Here is a 19,847-nt window from a genome sequence, read left to right on the forward strand (position 1 = left end):
TTCATTCATTCATTCATTCATTCATCATCTTTAACTGCTTAATCCAGATAAGGTTGCAGTATTTATTTCTTCCCAATATGTTAAATGCAGCAAATAAACAGTGACTGTTATCAGATGTGCAGAAGTGTGTTCTCTGTAGAGGATGTGTAGCTTATTTTCACTTAAAAAATAAACAAAACATCATTTGACCATAGATGCCCATTTTTTGCATACGACTGATACTGGTGTTTTTACACAATTAAAAAAATAAATAAATAAAAATATTGTTATACCATATGAGAGAAGCACGCCTTCATACAACATGGCACTGCTCTGCGGAGTTATTCTCTAACAGTATTCAGTGGAAAAGAAGCTCTGTACGAGTGGACTTTGGCTTCGGTTCTGGTATGTTGGGGAGTTACAGTGATTAACTCTGCCTTCCTCAGTAAAGTTAGAGTAAAGACAAAACAACAGCTGTGTAAGCACAGGCCGCATATGCATACAGTGTGCGTTTGACAAAACAGTATAAATTAGCTTTCACTTGACTGAACAGAGGTATTGTTGCGTGAGAAACAAAGAGCATCAAGAACGATAAGAAATCTCTCAAATTAGTGAAGTCACAGTGCTGTAGTGCGAGAAAAGGCATCCTTTGAATGTGACTTCTGAATACATCTGGATGAGCAATGAAACGGTCAGAAAATCTTCAGTTCTTAGAATAAGTTCATGGTTAGTTGAGCGTGCACTGAAGAGTCAGGGTCAACAGTAATGTTTATCTCTTTAAATCTGGCCTTCCAGAGTTGGACAGCAGAAAATTTTATTAATGCTTAGTCATTTTCCCATGTACAGTGGAGTCCAAGGAGGATTCTCTTGTTTAGGAACATCACCTCAGGACACTGGAAATGGAGTAATGTACCAAACAGACATTCGGAGCCTCATCTTTCCTCTCCAACAATCATTGCTTAAATAAACACGTCATTCGAGCTGTCCTCACACCAAACAGTCCGTGTATACCTTCCTTTTAGGCTCAAACATGAACTAGAGTTCTCAAAATGTCCCACTGCAACTGTTTCTTGCTGTTCTTTCAGTCTTGAATTTCCATCCTGTGCTGGAGTTGTTTGTTTAAACATAATGTAAGCTATTCTTACCCTGAAAATTGACTTACATTCCAGTATACTGACCTACAAAAGTTAAATGGTAGGGGAATATTATGAATAATGATGCGGAATTGCGGATAAACCTCAAATCCGGGGGCTGCAGCTCACAACTCTGCCAACTTTCAGCTTCTTTTATCATGATGACCTTCATACTTTCAAATGGCTCCTATACTGGACTGGGATTCAAACCAGTGGCTGAATGCTTGTATTTTCAGCCCTGAAAAAAGCTCGCTGTTTGAAATCTGAGTCGCTGAAGCATCGTTATGAATTAAGGCTAAAACGTTCTGCAGTTTTTAGCATGGACCTTTTTTACACTTGCTGACTTGTCTTAGATGGTAAGTCAACGCCCCTTTCCAGGAAAAATTGGCTCGTTCAAAGAATGAACAATTACATCATCCTCTTTAGAGATATTTTCTTTTTGTCCTCCATTTTTCGGAAACGCATGTTAAAAATATCCCACCAAACCTCATGATGCCACGCATGCACATGCAACAAAAGCCAAAGACCAGCTCAATGTTTTTTGTACCTTACAGATCGTTAAAACAAATGGACTGAACATAAACAAGTCCTTTTCCTTAGTTGGCGAAGGGCAGCGGGCGAAGCAAAGTCCAGCTGACACTGAGACAGTTCGGTCTTTAAAATTTAAAGCAACACTTTGCTGATAGGCTACAAGACACCTATAAAAGCCCTTCAGAAACTTAGTTGAACTTGATGTCATTTCACTTCAGCAACTGTTATGACACTGACACTTGGTGGAATAAGCCTTTATGACTGTCTGTATAGGGCAGGGGGTGGCAACATGCGGCTCCACAGCAGAATTAAATTAAAATAAAATAATCCTCCTTTGCAGTAAAATAAAGCTCTGCTGATCGTTCAACACACTTTTTAACAATAAATGGTCTTAAATGCTGGAGTTAAAGTACAACTACTGATTCAGCCTTTAACCCTGAAGATTGGCACAAAGACTGCTGGTCACTATAGCAACACAGATAAGTCTTGCCTAGCTTGTAGCTAACGAAAAGGCAAAGAGAAAGATTTAAGACTACCATCGATAATTTGGAGACTAATAGAATTCATAATCACTCCAGCTGGTTTTCTGAAACGTTTAATCTGCAATGAGAAACGGTCAAACACTAAAAAGTCGTGAAGCTGAAGTGAGTTTCTCCTTCACCAGCTTCTTGTTCGAATTTTCCAGTTTCACCTTAAATGGGGAAGCAGTTGCATTCTGGCACCTCAGGCATCATTTAGGGTGGAACGGAAAAATTAGAACAAGAATTTGGCGAATGAGGAGACGACTTCAGCCTCATAAAAACCGAACGTTGAGAGACATTTTACAAGAAACTATTCTAATTTTGAAGAGAAGTTTCATGGCAGAGATGCAAGAAAAGCGGCTATAGCTGAGCTAAAGTTTAAAGCAGAGCAAAGCAGAGCAATGTTTTCATTGTTATTATATTTTTTAGTCTATACTAGGACATTAGCTAGCACATATTAAGACATATTTTCAGCCAATGACGTTAAATGTTACTTCAATAAAATGAACATTAAATGTTGTAGTGCCCAAGGTGGTATGATTTTATTAAAAGGGCAAAATGGCTCTTCTTAACGTTTGGGTTGCTGACTCCTGATATAGGTTTATATCTGTTATCATAAAAGGCTTGTGTAGGTTTCATGTAGCCTTATAAGTGCAGCCCTTGAAAATGTGTTACTATCCTCAGAAGGAAAACTTGCTTTAAACGCACAGTCCCACTTCACAACAAGATTACCCTTTTAAAGAGTGAAATAGATTAAAATTAATTAATGTTATTAATTAGGTCATAAACACCTTAATCATCACTAAGTGACTTGGTGCTTGCCAAATAGTGAGCCCACATTCGCCTATACTAGTAAACCGCAGATCTTGCTGGTTACTTATCTTCCTTTGTCTTCTTGATCAGTCAGCATTAAACCTGGCAGAGGTTATAACTGTTCATTAATGCCTTTTTAACCCTACAGTTCAAAAAGGGAATCTATAAGAATTTTGACTCACTGTGGTAGGTTTGATACATTTCATCAATAAAAACATTTTATTCCTTGATCCTTCAGAATCAGAATCAGAATCAAGCTTTATTGGCCAGGTATGCTTACGCATACAAGGAATTTGGTTTTGGTTACAGGAGCTCACAGTGCACAGTATCAAACAAACTTTTACATGTAGTGAATAAAATAAAATAAATATAAAATAAAACACGCATTCACTCAAACACACACACACAGTCATACCTGTAAACCTGTGCAAAGTATGGGTCTAAAGATATTCCATGAATTAATAAAAATGCATGTGACATTTTTGTGTAACAACTTCTTGTAAAAGGGTCAGTTCATTTACTACAGGGTCTTGTCCAACACTGATTTTAACTCAGGAAATCTCAGATAGATTTCAAAACATAGATATTCAGATATTCTAAATCAGCTAACAAACTGCTAACACTAGCCTGCTAGCTAGCAAATGTTGAGTGTTGCTTCTACTGTATTGGACATATTATTGAGAAACTGATTAATGGATTGAGAGAATAAATACATAAATACATAAATAAATAAATAAATAAATGCAGTTAGGAAAATTTCTAATGCATTTGACCAGTGTTGAATCTTTCTGTACTGTATATGTACATGGGAGATAATCATCTAATCATGACTGAAACATAAAAATTAATAAATTTATTTATTATCAAATTCTTAAATTATTTATGTTATTAAGTTGAAGGTAAAAATAAAAACAGGACACCTTTTCTTTGAAGAAAACCATTGACTCCAAAATGGGTCATTTTGGCCCGCTTTGTATAGTTTTTTTTGGGTCATCCACTCATTAAAGTGTTTATGACACACATTAACCCCTTACCAAGCCATGGGCCCACTTTTTTTATTACTCACTTCTATAACCTAAAAAAGCTCCCTTCTTTAGTTTGCATTGAAGACGCTGTAGTTAATTAATAATATGCCTTAGTATTAATAAGCCTGGAATGTTGAGGGGTTAATAAGTTGTTTATTAATCATTTTTAAACCATTCATAGCTCATTTGAGTAGTCTTATTGTACCAGTTGCATTGTAAAATACTGCATGTCTTACTTACCATTAGCTTGGTATCAACAGGTTGGTAAGATTCTCAAACGCAGATGAACTTTACTGCTTAGGAAACATTACTAAGCCGCCTTTCTCTTGCTGTCTTCTCCGCCTCCTCTTTTACATTGTGGGCACCGCAGTCTGGACTCCATTAGATCAATTCCTTCTGTTTCTTTCACTTGCGACCACAAAACTCACTCGCCAAGATCGGCCAGGACGACAGCGGCCAGCTAAGAACCGCAGCTTTCTGCCTGAACTGCACAGTCAGAGGTTATTGGGCCCTGGCTGTTAGGAGAGATCGTACTGAGGAGTAGAGATTTATCCCTCTGCAAAAATGGCTGATTGAATTCAGAGTTATGGCTTCTTGCAAAAGCCTATTATTAGCATTAGATTGACACTCTGCTGTGGAAGGGAAGGAAACAGAGTGCTCAGAGCGTGTAGATGAAGCTGGATCTCAACCTCTCCAAAGGCAATTAGGACCAAACAGCCCTCATCATTGCCACGCTTCATCATTTAGAGCCATATGTTTGTTTCCATTACGCTGGCTGGATTTTAGCATCTTAATTAACTTAATAAGCAACAAGGCAATATAACATTAGGGGGGATGCTGGCATAGTAGAATGACTCAGCACTGTTTATTAAAGGACAGACACACTGTGTTCTCAGAAGAGGCGCTTCTCTGCCCAGCAGAAGTTTGGGGACACCTTCCCTTTTCTTAAAGTCTTCCAGGTAATGTTTGACTTTCACCATTTTTGTTTTGTTTTTTTCAGTTAAATAAGAAAGAAATACCCGCAAATGTGTTGTTGAGATATGAGCTGTTTGCTAGTCTTTATCTTCAACACCGCTAAATAATGATTTGACAGATTTCTTTTCCAAACTATTGTTAATTGCACATATTGCAACTCCTGATAGGTTTGAGTGCTGACATCCCCACAAGAGGATAAAATATGATATAAAACTAGTACAGATGTGACAGCCTCTTTAGTCTTTACTCTACGTCTGCTTCATTAAATTTTTGCATGACGTGGAAACGAGCAGAGATTCGACTGCAAATGATGAAATGGCTTCAGTGTGTGAAATCAAGTGCCAGCCTGCCAGCACCTCATTTACATATCATTTACATTAACTGTGTTCTAATTCATGCAGGAGTTTTAGTAAGGAGCCAATAAAATGGCAGCTCATGAGCCAATGGCTGTTCTTGTAGTTGAAGCTTGAGGTCGATGACTGAGTGCACTGCTCCCCCTACTGACCAAACTTTATAGTGTTCAATTTATGATGACTGGAAAGAAATATGAAATAAATAAAACATCTTAGTTCTTTTTAAGATGGTAGAATGTGATTACGTGGTATGTTGCAGTGTATGAGTTGTGTTTTGTATTGTTTATTTTTTGGGCTGTGTCAGAACTGTAAACCAAAAGCACAGTGTAATGTCTTCAAATGAAACATGGAATAGTTGCAGCATTTGTTTATACCAATGTGTATGTAAAATAAATATGTCCACTTTTGTATTAGTTGTGCACAAACTATTAGTATAATTGTTATTTTCTATTTCTATTCATATTATTGGTATTATAGATATACAGTTAATTGCTTTGGTTAGTTAACCACACATTTTTATTTTAAAGCTATTAAACTATTATGCTATTAAGATCGTACAGATATGCCAAACATGAAACTGATGAATAAGAAAACTGTGATTTTTCTTTCTGTGCTCATTTTATGATCAGATTTGAATGTATGCATCTTTGATGAATAAGAGTCAATATCACTAACATTTATATGATCTTGCTTTCCTCAAAATAAACGACTTTAATATGTTAAACTATTGCAAATTGGATTGGCAAAGTCTTTAATATGTTTAATATGTTTTGCCAAACAACCTGCATGTACCTCTCTAGATTAACAAAAAGGCCAAAATCTTTTATAGGCCTTAAACACTTCAGACGTCTGGTTCCTATCACCACCAATGTAAACAATTCTGATTCACTTTCTCTAGTATGATGCATTTTACATCAAACCACTCTGAATGACTTTGTTTACATCTTCACCATTTAATTACACAGAAATTTTGAAATACTGGTGGCATTCCCCCTTAAGTGAAAGTATGAGTATTGAGTCAAAATCTTAGAGCAAAAATATACCTGAAAGTCAAAAATTTGTCACATTAAAAAAAAAAAAATCTATGTTTAAGCAAACTAAATAAAATCATATATAAACAAACTATATAATTTTTTTCTAACATAAAATTAAAATCAGTTTTCTTTCTTTGGTGTAATGCTGTGAATGAGTATAGAAGTGTAGCACCTTTGCACAAAGTTATATTGGAATAATTTTGAGATGTTTAATTTTACATTGATATGAATTTGGTTGGTTAATAAAATAAAGAAATAAAATTATTATTATTATTATTATTATTATTATTATTATTAATTTATAATTTGACATCTGTAACAAGTTCTCTAAAGGTCTAAATGAAAATATAAGCAGTAAAAATGTACAATTACTTAAGTATTATTCACCCCTGTATCTACTCTCCCATTATCACCTTTATATTTTGTACCACCAAATTGAAGTAAGGCAGTAAATTTAAAACCCACACACTTTACGATTAATGGACAAAATTTATCCCAGTATTAGTTTTCAACTTGTATCAGTCTTATTTACACATAAAACACATGAACACTACCACACCCAGTCATCAACCAGCACAATTCATTCCCTTCAACATCAATCCATTCAACAGTTAGTAAAAGCCAATCAATGCATTAAAAATGCATTTAGAGCATGGAATTAGTACCGGTCACTGAGGATGCCTGTCTGATGTGAGTTGGTAGGCTGTTGCAAGGCCTTGGCACAGCAGCAGAAAAGGCCTGATCTCCTAATAGTTTAAGCTGAGGCTGAATGACAATCAGTAGTAACTGAGAAGCTGACCTTAAAGATCTTGAAGGATCATATAAACAGAGCATGTCCATAATATATAGGTGCTTTAAAAACAAACAAAGCCATATTATATTGGATTCTGTAGTAAACTGGGAGCCAGTGAAGAGATGCTAACACTGGAGTAACGTGATCTTGTTTCTTTGAACCAGTTAATATTCAGGCAGCAGCATTTTGGATTACATTCCACCACCGTTTCGCTCATTTTCCATCTTTGCTATACTGGATTAGCGCAACATTTTGGAGCTAGTTTTATATAAAATACAAGATTTACTGATCGCTATCCTTTACTGACATCATCAGTTCAACAGCTACTTTCCTTCCTCTACTGCTCAATGTTTTCCTTGATCTGAAGTCAGAATCAGGCTTATGTAAGTCAATTTATCGCCGTTAAGTCCGCAGTGGTTTTGTGAGAGGCTCCAGTTTTGATGATTGATATACATTAAGTATTAAACCAAGACCACCTCACAGAGGGCTGTATATCTTTTTTTAATAAATACATGTGTTTTAAGCTGGTGCTTAGAACTGGTACTCACTTTGTGTCAGCGATATCTTTGGATAAAAACCTCCCGTAGTCTCTTGAAAGATGAAAATAAATTATTTTAATAAAAATAACCATCAGAACAAGGCATTGCTTAGACTACATTCTGTATATCACTGTAAAAACAACAACCACAACGGGCATCCATTGAACTAGAGCTTCACAGACAAGCGTCCTATGGATATGTTTAAAGTGCAAGCATTAGTTACATGCATGCATTCCTGAGTCATAAAAAAGTGTTATTGATTCATGTGTGAATGTGTAAAAAAAACAGGGGTGGAGAGAGTGTTGAACAGGCTATTGCTGCCATCTACTGTAAACATCAGGTACTACTATACATGTTCACATTTACGGTAAACTAGTGATGCTAATTCACTTTCTACAACCAAAAACAATAAGTTAAACAGGTTTAAATAAACAGAGCTTGAACAAAAGTGATTAACCAACAGTGTTTAAATGGAACACAAAACATAAATAATTTGCATATCAATACATTACGACAGGTGTACATCTTTCTCGTATATACTGGCTGCTTGAATGTCTTTCTGACATGTTGAATTGCTGCACTGCATTTCTCCACAGCTTGTATATGGCTAAAACAAGGACTGATGTATGCAGATGTACATACATGTTAAAATTAATTTTCGTACTTTGACACTTGACTATGAGTGATAAACCATGTAGTTTTGGTCACTTATACGGTATCAGCATCTTCACAAATATTAGGGGCTTTTAAGTGTTTGGATATTTTCTGTGAAGCGACGATACAAACCAAAAAAACACTACACTTTACACTGTACACTTACAGGCTTCAAATAAACCTATAGTTTCTTCAGAGTCTGAGCCAGGCGGGTGGGTAAGCCAGTGTATGGTCTTGTGTGGCAAGTTCACCAAAAGCAATGCTATTCAAATATCATAGAAGTGGCAGCATGAGTATCACTTCAATCTTCTTTTTAATTTTTCTCTTATCCTGATAAGTTAAATAACACAATGCTTTTGCGAGGCTGACCCCTATTAAGCTAATGTTATGCCATCACACCTACAAGATATATTAGCATGCATTTGCTTAGGGGACAAGGACGTGTGTCTGATTGAGGGTCTTCTGCTCTCTTCCTTTCTGCAGGATAATGGCTCCATGGTTTTGCGCAGCAGTTAGTTGTTAGTCTCAAAGAACATGAAGTCCTGTAAAGAGACATTAGACAGCACAAATTAAAAGTAGTATTATGTAAAGTGGTTACACGGATGAAGTACTTGTAATAAGATCAATTCACCTATAAAATCAGAACATATACGTTTTTCATATGACTATTTTTAACGATTACATTTCTGATTAGGGAACATCAATGAATCAGTCTAAATGTAGAGTCCTTGGGCATTATATATATTTAATTCCACTGTGGGAGAACAACTCAGCACTATTGGTCTGTAAGAATGTGTAGCTGTCAAGAAGCCATTATTGAGAAAAGGATATATATAACAGAAAAAAGGAAAAAAAATGCTCTGAAACAGAGAAATTGGACATCTGAGATGTGGAACAAGGTTTGATGGACTGATGAGTACAGATTTGTAATTGTGATCACTTGAACTGTGTGGAGCAGAAAATGCAAGCAATATCTAAGACTGAACTTTGGAGGTTGATAAAATAAGTAAAAGCTACTCTTGTGGAAAGAAACAGAAGCTGTATTAAAAACAAAGGGTGAAAACACTAAATAGTAAAAAATGATATTATATTTGGCCTCTATAATTATTTGTCAAATACGTTTTCTGACTTTTTTTTCTTAATGCTAAAATATGAAAAACTTGCATTTAATGGCTGTCAGAATTGACACAAAGTGGATGGTGTAGACCAGGGGCTCTCAATCCCTGTCCTGGAGATCCACCACCCTGGAGAGTTCAGATCCAACACACCTGACTCTAATGTCCAGATACCCCTAAAGGCCTTCATTACTTGGATCAGGTGTGTCAGGGTTGGAGCTGAATTCAGCAGGGCAGTGGATCTCCAGGATTGGGCACCCCTGGTGTTTACCTTTCGAATCTGGTTTCATGTTTCCAAATAAAAGACAGAATTCACTGACTTCACTGTTCTGTTTTTTAACGTGTTCCTTGATTTGAACTCAATTTGAGGATTACTTAAATCATTTACGCACAGTTAAGTCTCTATTGCAGTGGCCTCCCTGGTCCTGGAGAGCTACCAGTTTAGCACATCTGTATCCAGTAAGCTGCCCCACCCATTACTTAACTCTAATACATCTGATCCAGCCAATCAGGGTCTTGGGAAGAGGTTGATTACCTGAAGCAGGTGTGGCAGATTGTGATAGGAATTGGGCTCTGCAGGAAGGTAGCTCTCCAGGACCAGGGTGTAGTTGTAATTAATTTACAGATTCATATTTTATGAGTTTTACAGACTTGGTTCAGATGAGCAGGTCATTTTGGTGTTGTTTAAATTGGGTGTGTTAGAGAAATCATCACTTACAATGAGGAAACAGAGTCCAATCATCACCGCTTTCATTCTGACGTCAAGATCCAAAGGAAACTGAATTCCAAAGTTATCCGCATCCGTGAAGGCCTCTCGCAGAAGCCCTGTCCACTGCTTACTGATCTTTCCGATGTTGACTTCATCCATTGTCAAAATCTATCAGAAAACAGGATAACTGGTAACACTTCCTATGAATCCTGTATTCATAATGCTTTGCAAATGCATTTATAAGGCATCATATAGCATTTATATAACCTTATAATGACTGGGATAAGCTTGTATAATTGTTTATGTGCATTATAGTTACAGTTCATAAAACACTTCATAAAACAAGAATATCTTTGCTGTCAAAAAAAGTATCAAGCTTTTTTATCACTATTTCTGTCGCTGGGGCACAACCGTTGTCCTTTACATTGTGTGAAAATTTTGTTTTTGTGAAAGTCATAATATCTGTTTATAAGATTATTGTAAACACACTATAACGACAGATCCAGGCATACATATACATCCATGCAAACATTTGTTGGGTATAATTACTTCCGCCCACGACAGCTATAGGAGACATGGGAGGAGATACCTGAGAAGGAGCAGACACAGCTTCAAATTCTTATAAAAACTAATTTATATGTAGAGTTTGTTTATTTTTAGCTAACTGGAAACTGTAATGCTAGGCTAGCTGGCTTTATGTTAGCCTGTAGATAACAACAGTAAATGATCGCTGCCTTGTTTAGGAATATAACTAACTTAAGCAATGCCTTTAAGCCAGCTTTCCTGATTCAAGCCTTAAACAATTCCTGCACTGGCAGACAGATCAGACCAATACAGTACCCTACACAAATACTGGCACCCCTGCAAAACATGAACAAAATAGGCTGTGAAAAACATTTGTTACTGGATGTCCTTTTGATCTTTTACTCAAAGTATTAACAAAAATCTAATGTTTGTTTGAAGAACAATGCTTGAAAGAAAAAGATGTAATCTTATGAAATAAATATTTTTCTCAAATCTATGTGTGTCACAATTATGGAGGCTACATAAACACAAGTTATTTGGAACGGCTGCCAGAAGAAAGCCACCCAAATAGTACCTGCTCTGTGAGGGTCCATGGGGGTCCTGACCACTGAAGGACAGGGTAAAAGGTGGCTAACAAAGTATGCAGAGAAACAGATGGACTACAGTCTGTAACTGTAGAACTTGTATGCAGTTGTGACTGAAGTGTCTTTTTTTCTGAATTTATACAAACACTTTCATTTTATAGTAAATTTGTTTTGGCTAGTTTATGTTTATTAACAGAGACCTACAGATGCAGTTTAGTAAAGGAAACTCATTTGTGAACCTGAGTTTAATGCAAGTTTTTATTAAACTTAAACTTATAAATAAGTTGCAAATAAATCTTAAACTGAAACTTTGCTTGTTTGCAAAAAGTTATTTCATGGACACCTAATGGAAATTGTTTGCCGTCAGTGTTTTGTGCTTATGATAATTCTGATAGACATCAGTGAGTAATTAATAATTATATTTAATTTTAATAATTAATTTTCACCTAAAATGAGTTAATGAAGCAGAGTCTTGTTACAAAAATGATAATAGGTCATCAGAGCCATAATTAATCTTTTAGTACTTTTACTTTTGATACATTTGAAGGCAAATACTTTTGTACTTTTACTCAAGTGGAGGTCTAAAGGGAGGAACTTCTACTTTTACTGGAGTAATTCTACCTTGGGTAACTCAACTTTAACTCAAGTACATGATTTGTGCACTTCGTCCACCACTGGAGATTTCACACAGACCACACGAGTAGAGCAGCAGAGCGTCCCAGACGTGGCACTAAAGCGGTGAGGCATTAGGAGAATAAGTAAGGAGCCTACTTCGTCCATGTGCCACACACATCACACAACAAAATATGCTAAAATAAGCTATAAAAAAAAACAAAAATGAAACAGAAGCCCAAATATTTTTTTTGAAAAAATGACCATTATCATTTCATGACTGTTATCATATGAAATACTAGGTAAACATTGCATTCTGCACACAGATTTCCCATTGGGTCTGCCAACCTGGAAACACTTGCCCTGTCAGAAAGCTGCTGAGGGTAAACACATGTATCGTGCTCTTTTACAAAATTATATTTTTATTAGTAAAGTGACTGATTTGATTGTTTATCCATTTGATAAAAGGATGTTTGCAGAAACGCTGCACTGCTGTGTGTATAAATGGCCAGTTCATCCAAACAGTAGCAGTCAAGCTGCCGTGTCACTCATTTTATGCAGAGATAGTGTGTTTGAAACAGACATACAGCCTGTATATTGTTTCTTGTTAACATAAAAATGATATAACTGTGTGAAGTATCACTGTAACTCTGAGCTTTTGTGAGTTTTTGGTTTTAATAACTAATAGAACTAATATAAAGGTGAAAATATTTGTACGTTTGTGAGTGAAGCCATTCCATATGTGGAAGGCTGCTGCATCACTATATCAGTTTAATATGCATGACAATAGGTGGAACAAAATTGCTGCTTTGAGCTACAGGATGTTGTAAAGCCATACAACACATCAGGGCTGATTCAGTGCAGCGGCAAACGTTACACACTAAAACAACACCTAAAATAATGTATAATATATAATAAATAAAAATAAACAGTGAATAAACACATGGTTGCTGCACTCTCCACATATTATTTTTCAGATGAGATAAATGACCCCTGGTTTTGAGATGCAGTTTGCAAAGGAAAAAAAATACAACCAGACAGAAAAGACTATTAATTAACCCAACCCAATATGCAGCTAATATGGCTAGTATGGCTGTTCCAGCACTGAATTGAGACATTTTCACCTAACCTCTATTCCTTGGATGTGGAATCCCATGATTTGAAACACATCTGAGGTCTCAACAAAATATGGAACACGCTCCGCTCATCCATTGAGGCTTGGAGCGCTCTCCATTTCAATTAGACACAGTGCCAGCATGATGGTGGGATATTTGGGCAAAGCTACAGTACCTCAAAGTCCACGTCTGGAAGGCAGCTCCAGCCACAGAAGGGCCCCTGCAGCTTGAGGACAGGCTCCCTGTGCTCGTTCTGGATGGTAAACTTGGGTAGAAAGGGATGCCACTCTTGGAGCACATAGCCCACAATGTTCCCTGGAGGAGACTGGACCTCCAGCTGGGATTCATGGATCGAGCCAATGGCAGCAAGAAAGAGAAAGCGAGAGAAAAAAATGACTGACGTTTTTAAACCAACTCAAAGGCTCTTGGAAACTTGGATTCTTCTATTTCCATGTAAAAAAGTGCATCACTTGCCAAAACATCACAACAAGTTAAGAGTGCTCATTTGCTTTTTAAGGAATATCGAAGCCAATGCATGTTTATATTCTGGTGAGGGATAAACATTACGGGTGATAAAATGAGGCCTTGGCCCAAAACGGAAGACGCACTTCTGTCCTCTCTATGAATTTATTCCATTATTGAGCTAAGCATTAGGCCTCCTCTTGTGCTCGCAGTTGTTTTTGAACAATATTGCAGATGCCAATAAGCAGAATGACTTCTGTCTCACTGTCTAACTCAGAGAAGATCTAAACATCTTTGTGGAGCTAAAGATGGCTGGGAGTCAGCGTAACGAGAGCTCAGAATTGTGGACTTATAGCTCTGTTCCATGGAAAAGGAGCCTCCACTTACCTCCTGCAGGCAGCAGGGGAAGAAGCAGGACATGCACTTCAGTGGACGGTTGACCGTTATCACTTCCTGTCCAAAGTTGTCGAGGATGCGGATTGTGAAAGAGCGTAGGGGGCCGCAGCACTGGCGCGTTAGACAGTCATTCTCCTCCACCGCGTAGTACACATTCTGGCCCATTACGTTTCGGATCTCATACTTATTATTGCTTTCAAAGCCGGCCAGAGCTGCAAAGGTAGAACAGAGGTAGAATAAACCCTATTCAAACAAACCTGCAAAAATTACTGTAGAGTGAGAGTCATTGCAGAGTGGCAGCAAGTGGGCTTGGTTATGAACTTGGCAGTTATGAGCTCAATCCTAGATGATGAATGTTCTTCTGCTGGGTAATGGAAAAGAAGCAATGAGGGGTTGAGTGCTATACTCAAAAAGACAAGATGTCAGGATCAACATGATCTCTGCCAAGCCAACTGAAGAGTCATTCCAACTCAATCTTTCAATCTGGGCTGAATCAAAGAATCTACAAAACTAGAAACTTAGAGAACGAAGATATCCTATAAGGCAGGGATTCACAGTCTTTTTTGCTAGATAAACCCTTTCAACCTAATTGATTTGCCTTAAGTGCCTTTTGAGATTAGACTAACAAGATGAAGTAGGTATTTTGTTTTATTACTTGTACAAATAACCTGGAAAAAATGTAGACCATGAGAAAAATAGCTGTATTAGCAATGGCTTTAAGTGACTGACGTGAGAAATGCCATTTGAAAAAACTACACAATGCACTGGAAGGCTTGTCCGTGTTTACAGTGACCTCCTGTCTGTCATTTTGTAAGACCCTCCCCAGTGCCCCATGACTCCGCCCCTATCTCCATCTGTCCAGCTTAGGAAAATCACAGCAGAATCCGGTTAGCGACCTTTGGCACCAGATTCCAGTACTGTGAGGACAAAAGAGACACGGGAGTTCCATGCCTGTTCTGGCCAAGTGCTGCTGCTATACGAAGACGTATTTGGAGAGTACTTGGGTAGCATGATTAGACAAGTCTCTCTGAATAAGTCCAATGTAATGATATGCCATCATAATTTATCAAGTAGAACAAAACAATACGTTGCTAGGGAAAAGCAGTGTTGGAGCCCTCCCTTGAAGCTTATATCACTTAGGTCGGTTTCTGAAAGTAATCAAGCCACCGTGAGTTGAATTTGTCAATAGCCCTCATTATTTCATTATTATTAATATCTTGTGAATTTGAATTAGCTATGAAAAGGACACGCTCAGTGGGTTCTATTGAGTTGTGGGCAATGTTGAGTATTTTATCTCCTTTCAAAAAACATTAATCTAATGCCATATTTTCATCATCTATTTCTAAATAATGATAGTTCCACTTCATAAACAGCCTGTATCATTCTATGGGCGTGCTTTGTGTTGATCCGGTCATTCCAGTGTTGTGGCAGTTCATATATTTAGAGGTCGAGTATCTTGAATCTTGACTAATGCACTGTTAAATGCATACCTTAACATGGTCTATTCAGTAATTATTAACTATCATCACTTTTTTAGTACTTATTAGCTCACAATAAAGTGTTTGGATGCAGAAGAAGAAGTGCAAAAGAAATATATTCTTCAAATTTAATTTGAAAGCAACATTTCCATCACAGTCTCACAAACCCCCTGCAATGCCACCACAGACCCCTGGTTGGGAAACTCTGCTATTAAAATGCAATGATTTACTCTATATCTGCCACGAACGTCTTTACTGTAAGAAAGGCGAAACTATAATGCAAATTACAAATTATCATTTAATTGTCTAACTAATAAAAATTAGCTGTTTGTAAAATAAGTGTTTTACTTTGATTAGTATACAGAATTAAATGACCCTACAAACTGTCAGTTCAGCTCCTTTTCCCATTCAGCAACTCTACTGTCATATTCTCAGCATCAACTTTTGATGCACCTTTAAATAGCCAATCCTGGTATCTTGGTTGCAGTCTGGCAACAATGGGAGTTTTTGTTCTCTCTGCACGGAAGATCTCTCCTGAGAGTTAAACATCTCTTGAGGGTTCACTTGACTGGAGACAAGCAGTCTAGGTAATGCAGCTAGATTTGGAATGGATGAGGCCTTTAAGGTTAACTGCCTTGCTCAAGGACATAAGGACAGCAGCTATGTAATATGGATATGTTATCAGCCAGGATCAATAACGTGTTCTGTTACTGGCACATGAGTCATGCTGGCTAAGTGCCTCAGCTTAAAGCATTGAATGCAAATGTCTGTAATAGCACTGAACATACCCTCTATGAGCTCCACCTTCTGTTTAATCAGTAGCTGATCAATCTGTGTTGCATTAGCAGATGAAAAAAAAAGACAGAAAAAAAATCAAGTTTCTCTCATAAACCCATTTCATTACACAAAATGAAAGTGTCAGTATTAATTAAACTATGTTTAATAGACAACATTAGTAAAAAATAAGTCAACCAAATCTATTCCACCATGACCATATGCAGGGAATCATCTCACCTGTGTTAGGTATTCTAGCCCAGGTGGACATCCTGGCATGCCAGGATTAGGCATCATGTACATATGTGCCATACCTTTCTGCTGGGAAAGAAGTAGGTCAGATTAAAACAAGGAAGGACCAGTTATGGAGCTTTAGCGCCACCTGCTGGTTCAGAAGTAGAACAATGATTAAAAAAGCCAGTGAATGTCTCATCACGCCTGCTTTTAAAGTAAATCTCTGCATATCAGAACTTGTATGTCGTCACTCTCCAAAGAAAATCAAGTATCTCCAAAATAGTAATTTTAAAGGAGAAGGCAAAAACACTTACCTTTCAAAGTAAGTTAATGTAAAGAGATAAGTGATTTTAGAGCATTGGTATTGGTCCATTCATCATGAAAATGACCAATGACACACACACATACATACATACATACATACATACACACACACACACACACGCACGCACACATACACACATACATACACACACACACACACACACACACACATTATATACGTACATATATGAATATACAGTGTAGCACTGATTCACAGAGGATAACATGGATAGCATGATGACAGATGGAGATCCTGAAAGCTCCTGTAGAAACGCTAATGACCCAGATATATAAGGGTATTAATGCTTCCGCGCTTGCAAAGCCACGTACTTCTCATTTCATCCGTATCAAATCCCAGAATCAACCCGTCAAACCCAGAGTATCTCACCGTTCACTGCAGGCTCCCAAAGCTGAGCGCAACACGACGGCCCGTCCAGAACAGCGGTGGGCTGCCCGCTCAGCCTCAACCCACAACCGACATGTTCTCCACGACAAATCACCTGGAAAACAACAACAGTCGAGCAGCTTCATCAGCCATGACGGCTTCACAGCGAAACAACTTCTCTCTTACAGAAACACGAGCAGGTTTAGAGCAATAAACAACACCCCCTCCCACTTCTACCTTATTATGAGGAAAATAACGGCATGTCTCAAGTCTCCCGGACCCATATAAAACAGCGCGTGTGATTGGCTAACGGGGTTATTCTCGCCATCTGGGAGAGCCAGTCAGCGCTCAGAGACGAGCTCGGCTACGGAAGCCTCTACAAGGACGCGTGTGCGCGCCGGGGCAGTTGGGGTCTATTTGAAGGTAGATATTTAAAGCGGCTTTCTCCACTCGCCCACCCTCCTCCTCCTCCCTCCTCCTCCTCCAGGGACAATCCTGTTACATTTGGTGTTTTAAAACCATGCAGCGCTCACTGGTTTAAATGATGAGTTTGGAAAGATAATATTGGGTTAACTTTAAACATTTAATAGTTTTTATCGCAGATCCTTTTTTCCTGTGCCTCTGTTAACCTCAACGTCTTAAAATCCGAATCTTGGTTATTCTTGCGTTAATCTGTAATCTACGTTTTACAGAATTTATCATTTCTGCATTATAGTCATTAAAGACTTTCTATAGTCTTTTCATTTTTCAAAGGAAGTGCTAAAAATATCATATTTAAAAATCAGATTGAGGCCTCTATCAATTATGCCTTAATGATTCCACTTTAAATTGATTGTAATTAAGACAAATTAAATATAATATTATAGAAACACTTGAAGCACAAATTCTAAGTAATTAAATCATTTTAATTTGTATTAAATTATAGAATTATATGCACATTTATAATAATAATAATAATAATAACAATAATAATAATAATAATTATTATTATTATTTTTATTATTATTATTATTATTATTATTATTATTATTGTTATTATTATTAGCAGTAGCAGTAGTAGTAGTAGTAAACAATTTTGGACCAAACACATTTTTTTCCATTTTTTCACTTCAACCCTCCAAATTAAGTAAACAGAAGGCATTTTATATATATATATATATATATATATATATATATATATATATATATATATATATATATATATATATATATATATATAATTTCAAAAGCCAGTGTTTGTATAGGGGTGTTTCAATGGGTGACTTGCAAATCTGTGAAATCCCTGCTATCTTTATCACTCTGACCCCTCTCCCCCCTCAAAATAAAAGGAATATAATAATCAAATGGTCCAAATATTAAGATTATGCTTCATCCTTGTAAAAAGGTATAGATTGTCCTCTGTGAGGAAATTTACATTACTTTAATTTAAGAATATTGTGCCGTCTGCCTCTTGCCAACATCCATGCTTCAGAAGGGCCTTTGAGATGTGATATGTGATAAGCTATGCTGCACATAAAAGAACATTTGTTGTTGCTGTTGTTGTTCATGTAGTCAGCGTTGGTTTAAAATGTGTGTGTGTTGACTGTGGTTTATTGTATTGGGCTGAGGGTTAGTTAGTGTGGGTTTCTGTGTCTACCACAGATAATGGCATCCTCTGTTTGTTTTTTGTTTTTTTTCCACCGCTGACACTACAACATATTTATTTGGCTTCTGCGTTCCTGAGGTCTGTGTATTTTTTTCATGGTGCTTGGAGGCTGATGATTATGAAGACAGTCAAACTCAAATACTGACTGGATATTTTAGCACAGAGTGATCTAGGTGCTCAACATCAACAAGCACCATCTCAACCACTTCTTGGTAGGTAATCTACAGGTTTATTCTGTGTGTGAAATACCCCCTGGTATTTAGAGGGGTCTCACTAGCTACTCTAGTGTTGGCTAAGTCACTCGCCAAAGCGGTGTTAATGCTAGCTTCAATGGCAATATAATATTTAGTTTAACCATTTTTCTTTTGAACATACTCATTTCTAATTTGGTAATGCCATCTGACACACATTAATTGAGATCTTACACATCTCTTTTGTCTTCAGTTTGAGAAAAAAGTAACAAATCACTCTTTCCACCTGTCTCTTGAGTTTTCAGATTAGCGTAGCATGTATAAATGTGTGAGTTCAGACCCTGCCTTCAACATGTGGTGGTAGTATGAGGGAAGACTGGTTCTGGGTGGCTCCTGCGTGTGGTTAGAAGGCTGGACCCCCCTCATAGCTGTGGTGGGACTGACATAGGTCTGAGGAATAGGGAGGAGATGGGGTGGCGGTGGGGACTGGGAACACTTTGTCACAGAAACGGAAGGTGAGGATGTGAATTTATAGGGTGTTAGATTGGAAAAGGGAAGGGTTTCAGGCATGTTCCTTACCCCTAACATTATGTGATGGCATATGGTTGTTTTTCCAGAGATATCTGAGCATAGTTACAGTTGCTGGGCTATGAAGGATCAACTGGGTGAACCAGTCTGCTACAGCGCCACCCTGAGGCCGACCAGTGCTGCATCTTCAGTTAATTAAGAATATCAAAGACAGAAATTTGCTGAACAATGATTTTTCCCTTAGTTTGTACTAGAATGTCTGTTTATCTCCTAACGGACAGCATAAGATCATTAAAAGTTTATTTTTTAGGGACCCCCCCAGAATTTTGATTCAGACATTCAGGGGGTCCAAGAGGTTAATTAGAGGGTCCCGGACCCTCCTGTATTTTGCACCTTGGGCTTAATCTTGTTTAGTGATAA

At 37.4% G+C, this 19,847-nt stretch overlaps 1 protein-coding gene across 2 annotated transcripts; it reads right to left on the reverse strand.

The window, feature by feature from the left end:
• Nucleotides 1–7,748: 7,748 nt before the first annotated feature.
• On the reverse strand, nt 7,749–17,411 carry si:ch73-206p6.1 (phospholipid scramblase 1). Of its 2 annotated transcripts, none has more exons than XM_036582198.1 (8): nt 17,301–17,410; nt 17,067–17,178; nt 16,361–16,438; nt 16,135–16,177; nt 13,860–14,080; nt 13,186–13,347; nt 10,184–10,342; nt 7,749–8,892 (listed from the first exon to the last, which is right to left on the reverse strand). In XM_036582198.1, the coding sequence occupies exons 3-8, from the start codon at nt 16,430–16,432 to the stop codon at nt 8,863–8,865; spliced, it is 687 nt and encodes a 228-aa protein (XP_036438091.1). In that variant the 5' UTR covers nt 16,433–16,438; nt 17,067–17,178; nt 17,301–17,410; the 3' UTR covers nt 7,749–8,862. The 2 variants fall into 2 exon arrangements, with proteins under 2 accessions (XP_036438091.1, XP_036438098.1); XM_036582205.1 differs by having other exon boundaries at nt 8,863–8,892; nt 16,361–16,441; nt 17,301–17,411.
• Nucleotides 17,412–19,847: the final 2,436 nt, after the last annotated feature.

Source organism: Colossoma macropomum, unplaced genomic scaffold, assembly GCF_904425465.1.
Source record: "Colossoma macropomum unplaced genomic scaffold, Colossoma_macropomum, whole genome shotgun sequence".
NCBI classification, from domain to species: Eukaryota; Metazoa; Chordata; class Actinopteri; order Characiformes; family Serrasalmidae; genus Colossoma; species Colossoma macropomum.

What these genes read in the sequence shown, in the direction of transcription:
- si:ch73-206p6.1 (XM_036582198.1), bottom strand. Translation starts at nt 16,432, where the DNA reads ATGGCACATATGTACATGATGCCTAATCCTGGCATGCCAGGATGTCCA. An exon ending in TCCCCTGCTGCCTGCAGGAG is followed by an intron (nt 13,348 to 13,859) that starts GTAAGTGGAGGC and finishes CATGAATCCCAG; the next exon opens with CTGGAGGTCCAGTCTCCTCC. An exon ending in TTGGACTCTGTTTCCTCATT is followed by an intron (nt 8,893 to 10,183) that starts GTAAGTGATGAT and finishes GTCTCTTTACAG; the next exon opens with GACTTCATGTTCTTTGAGAC.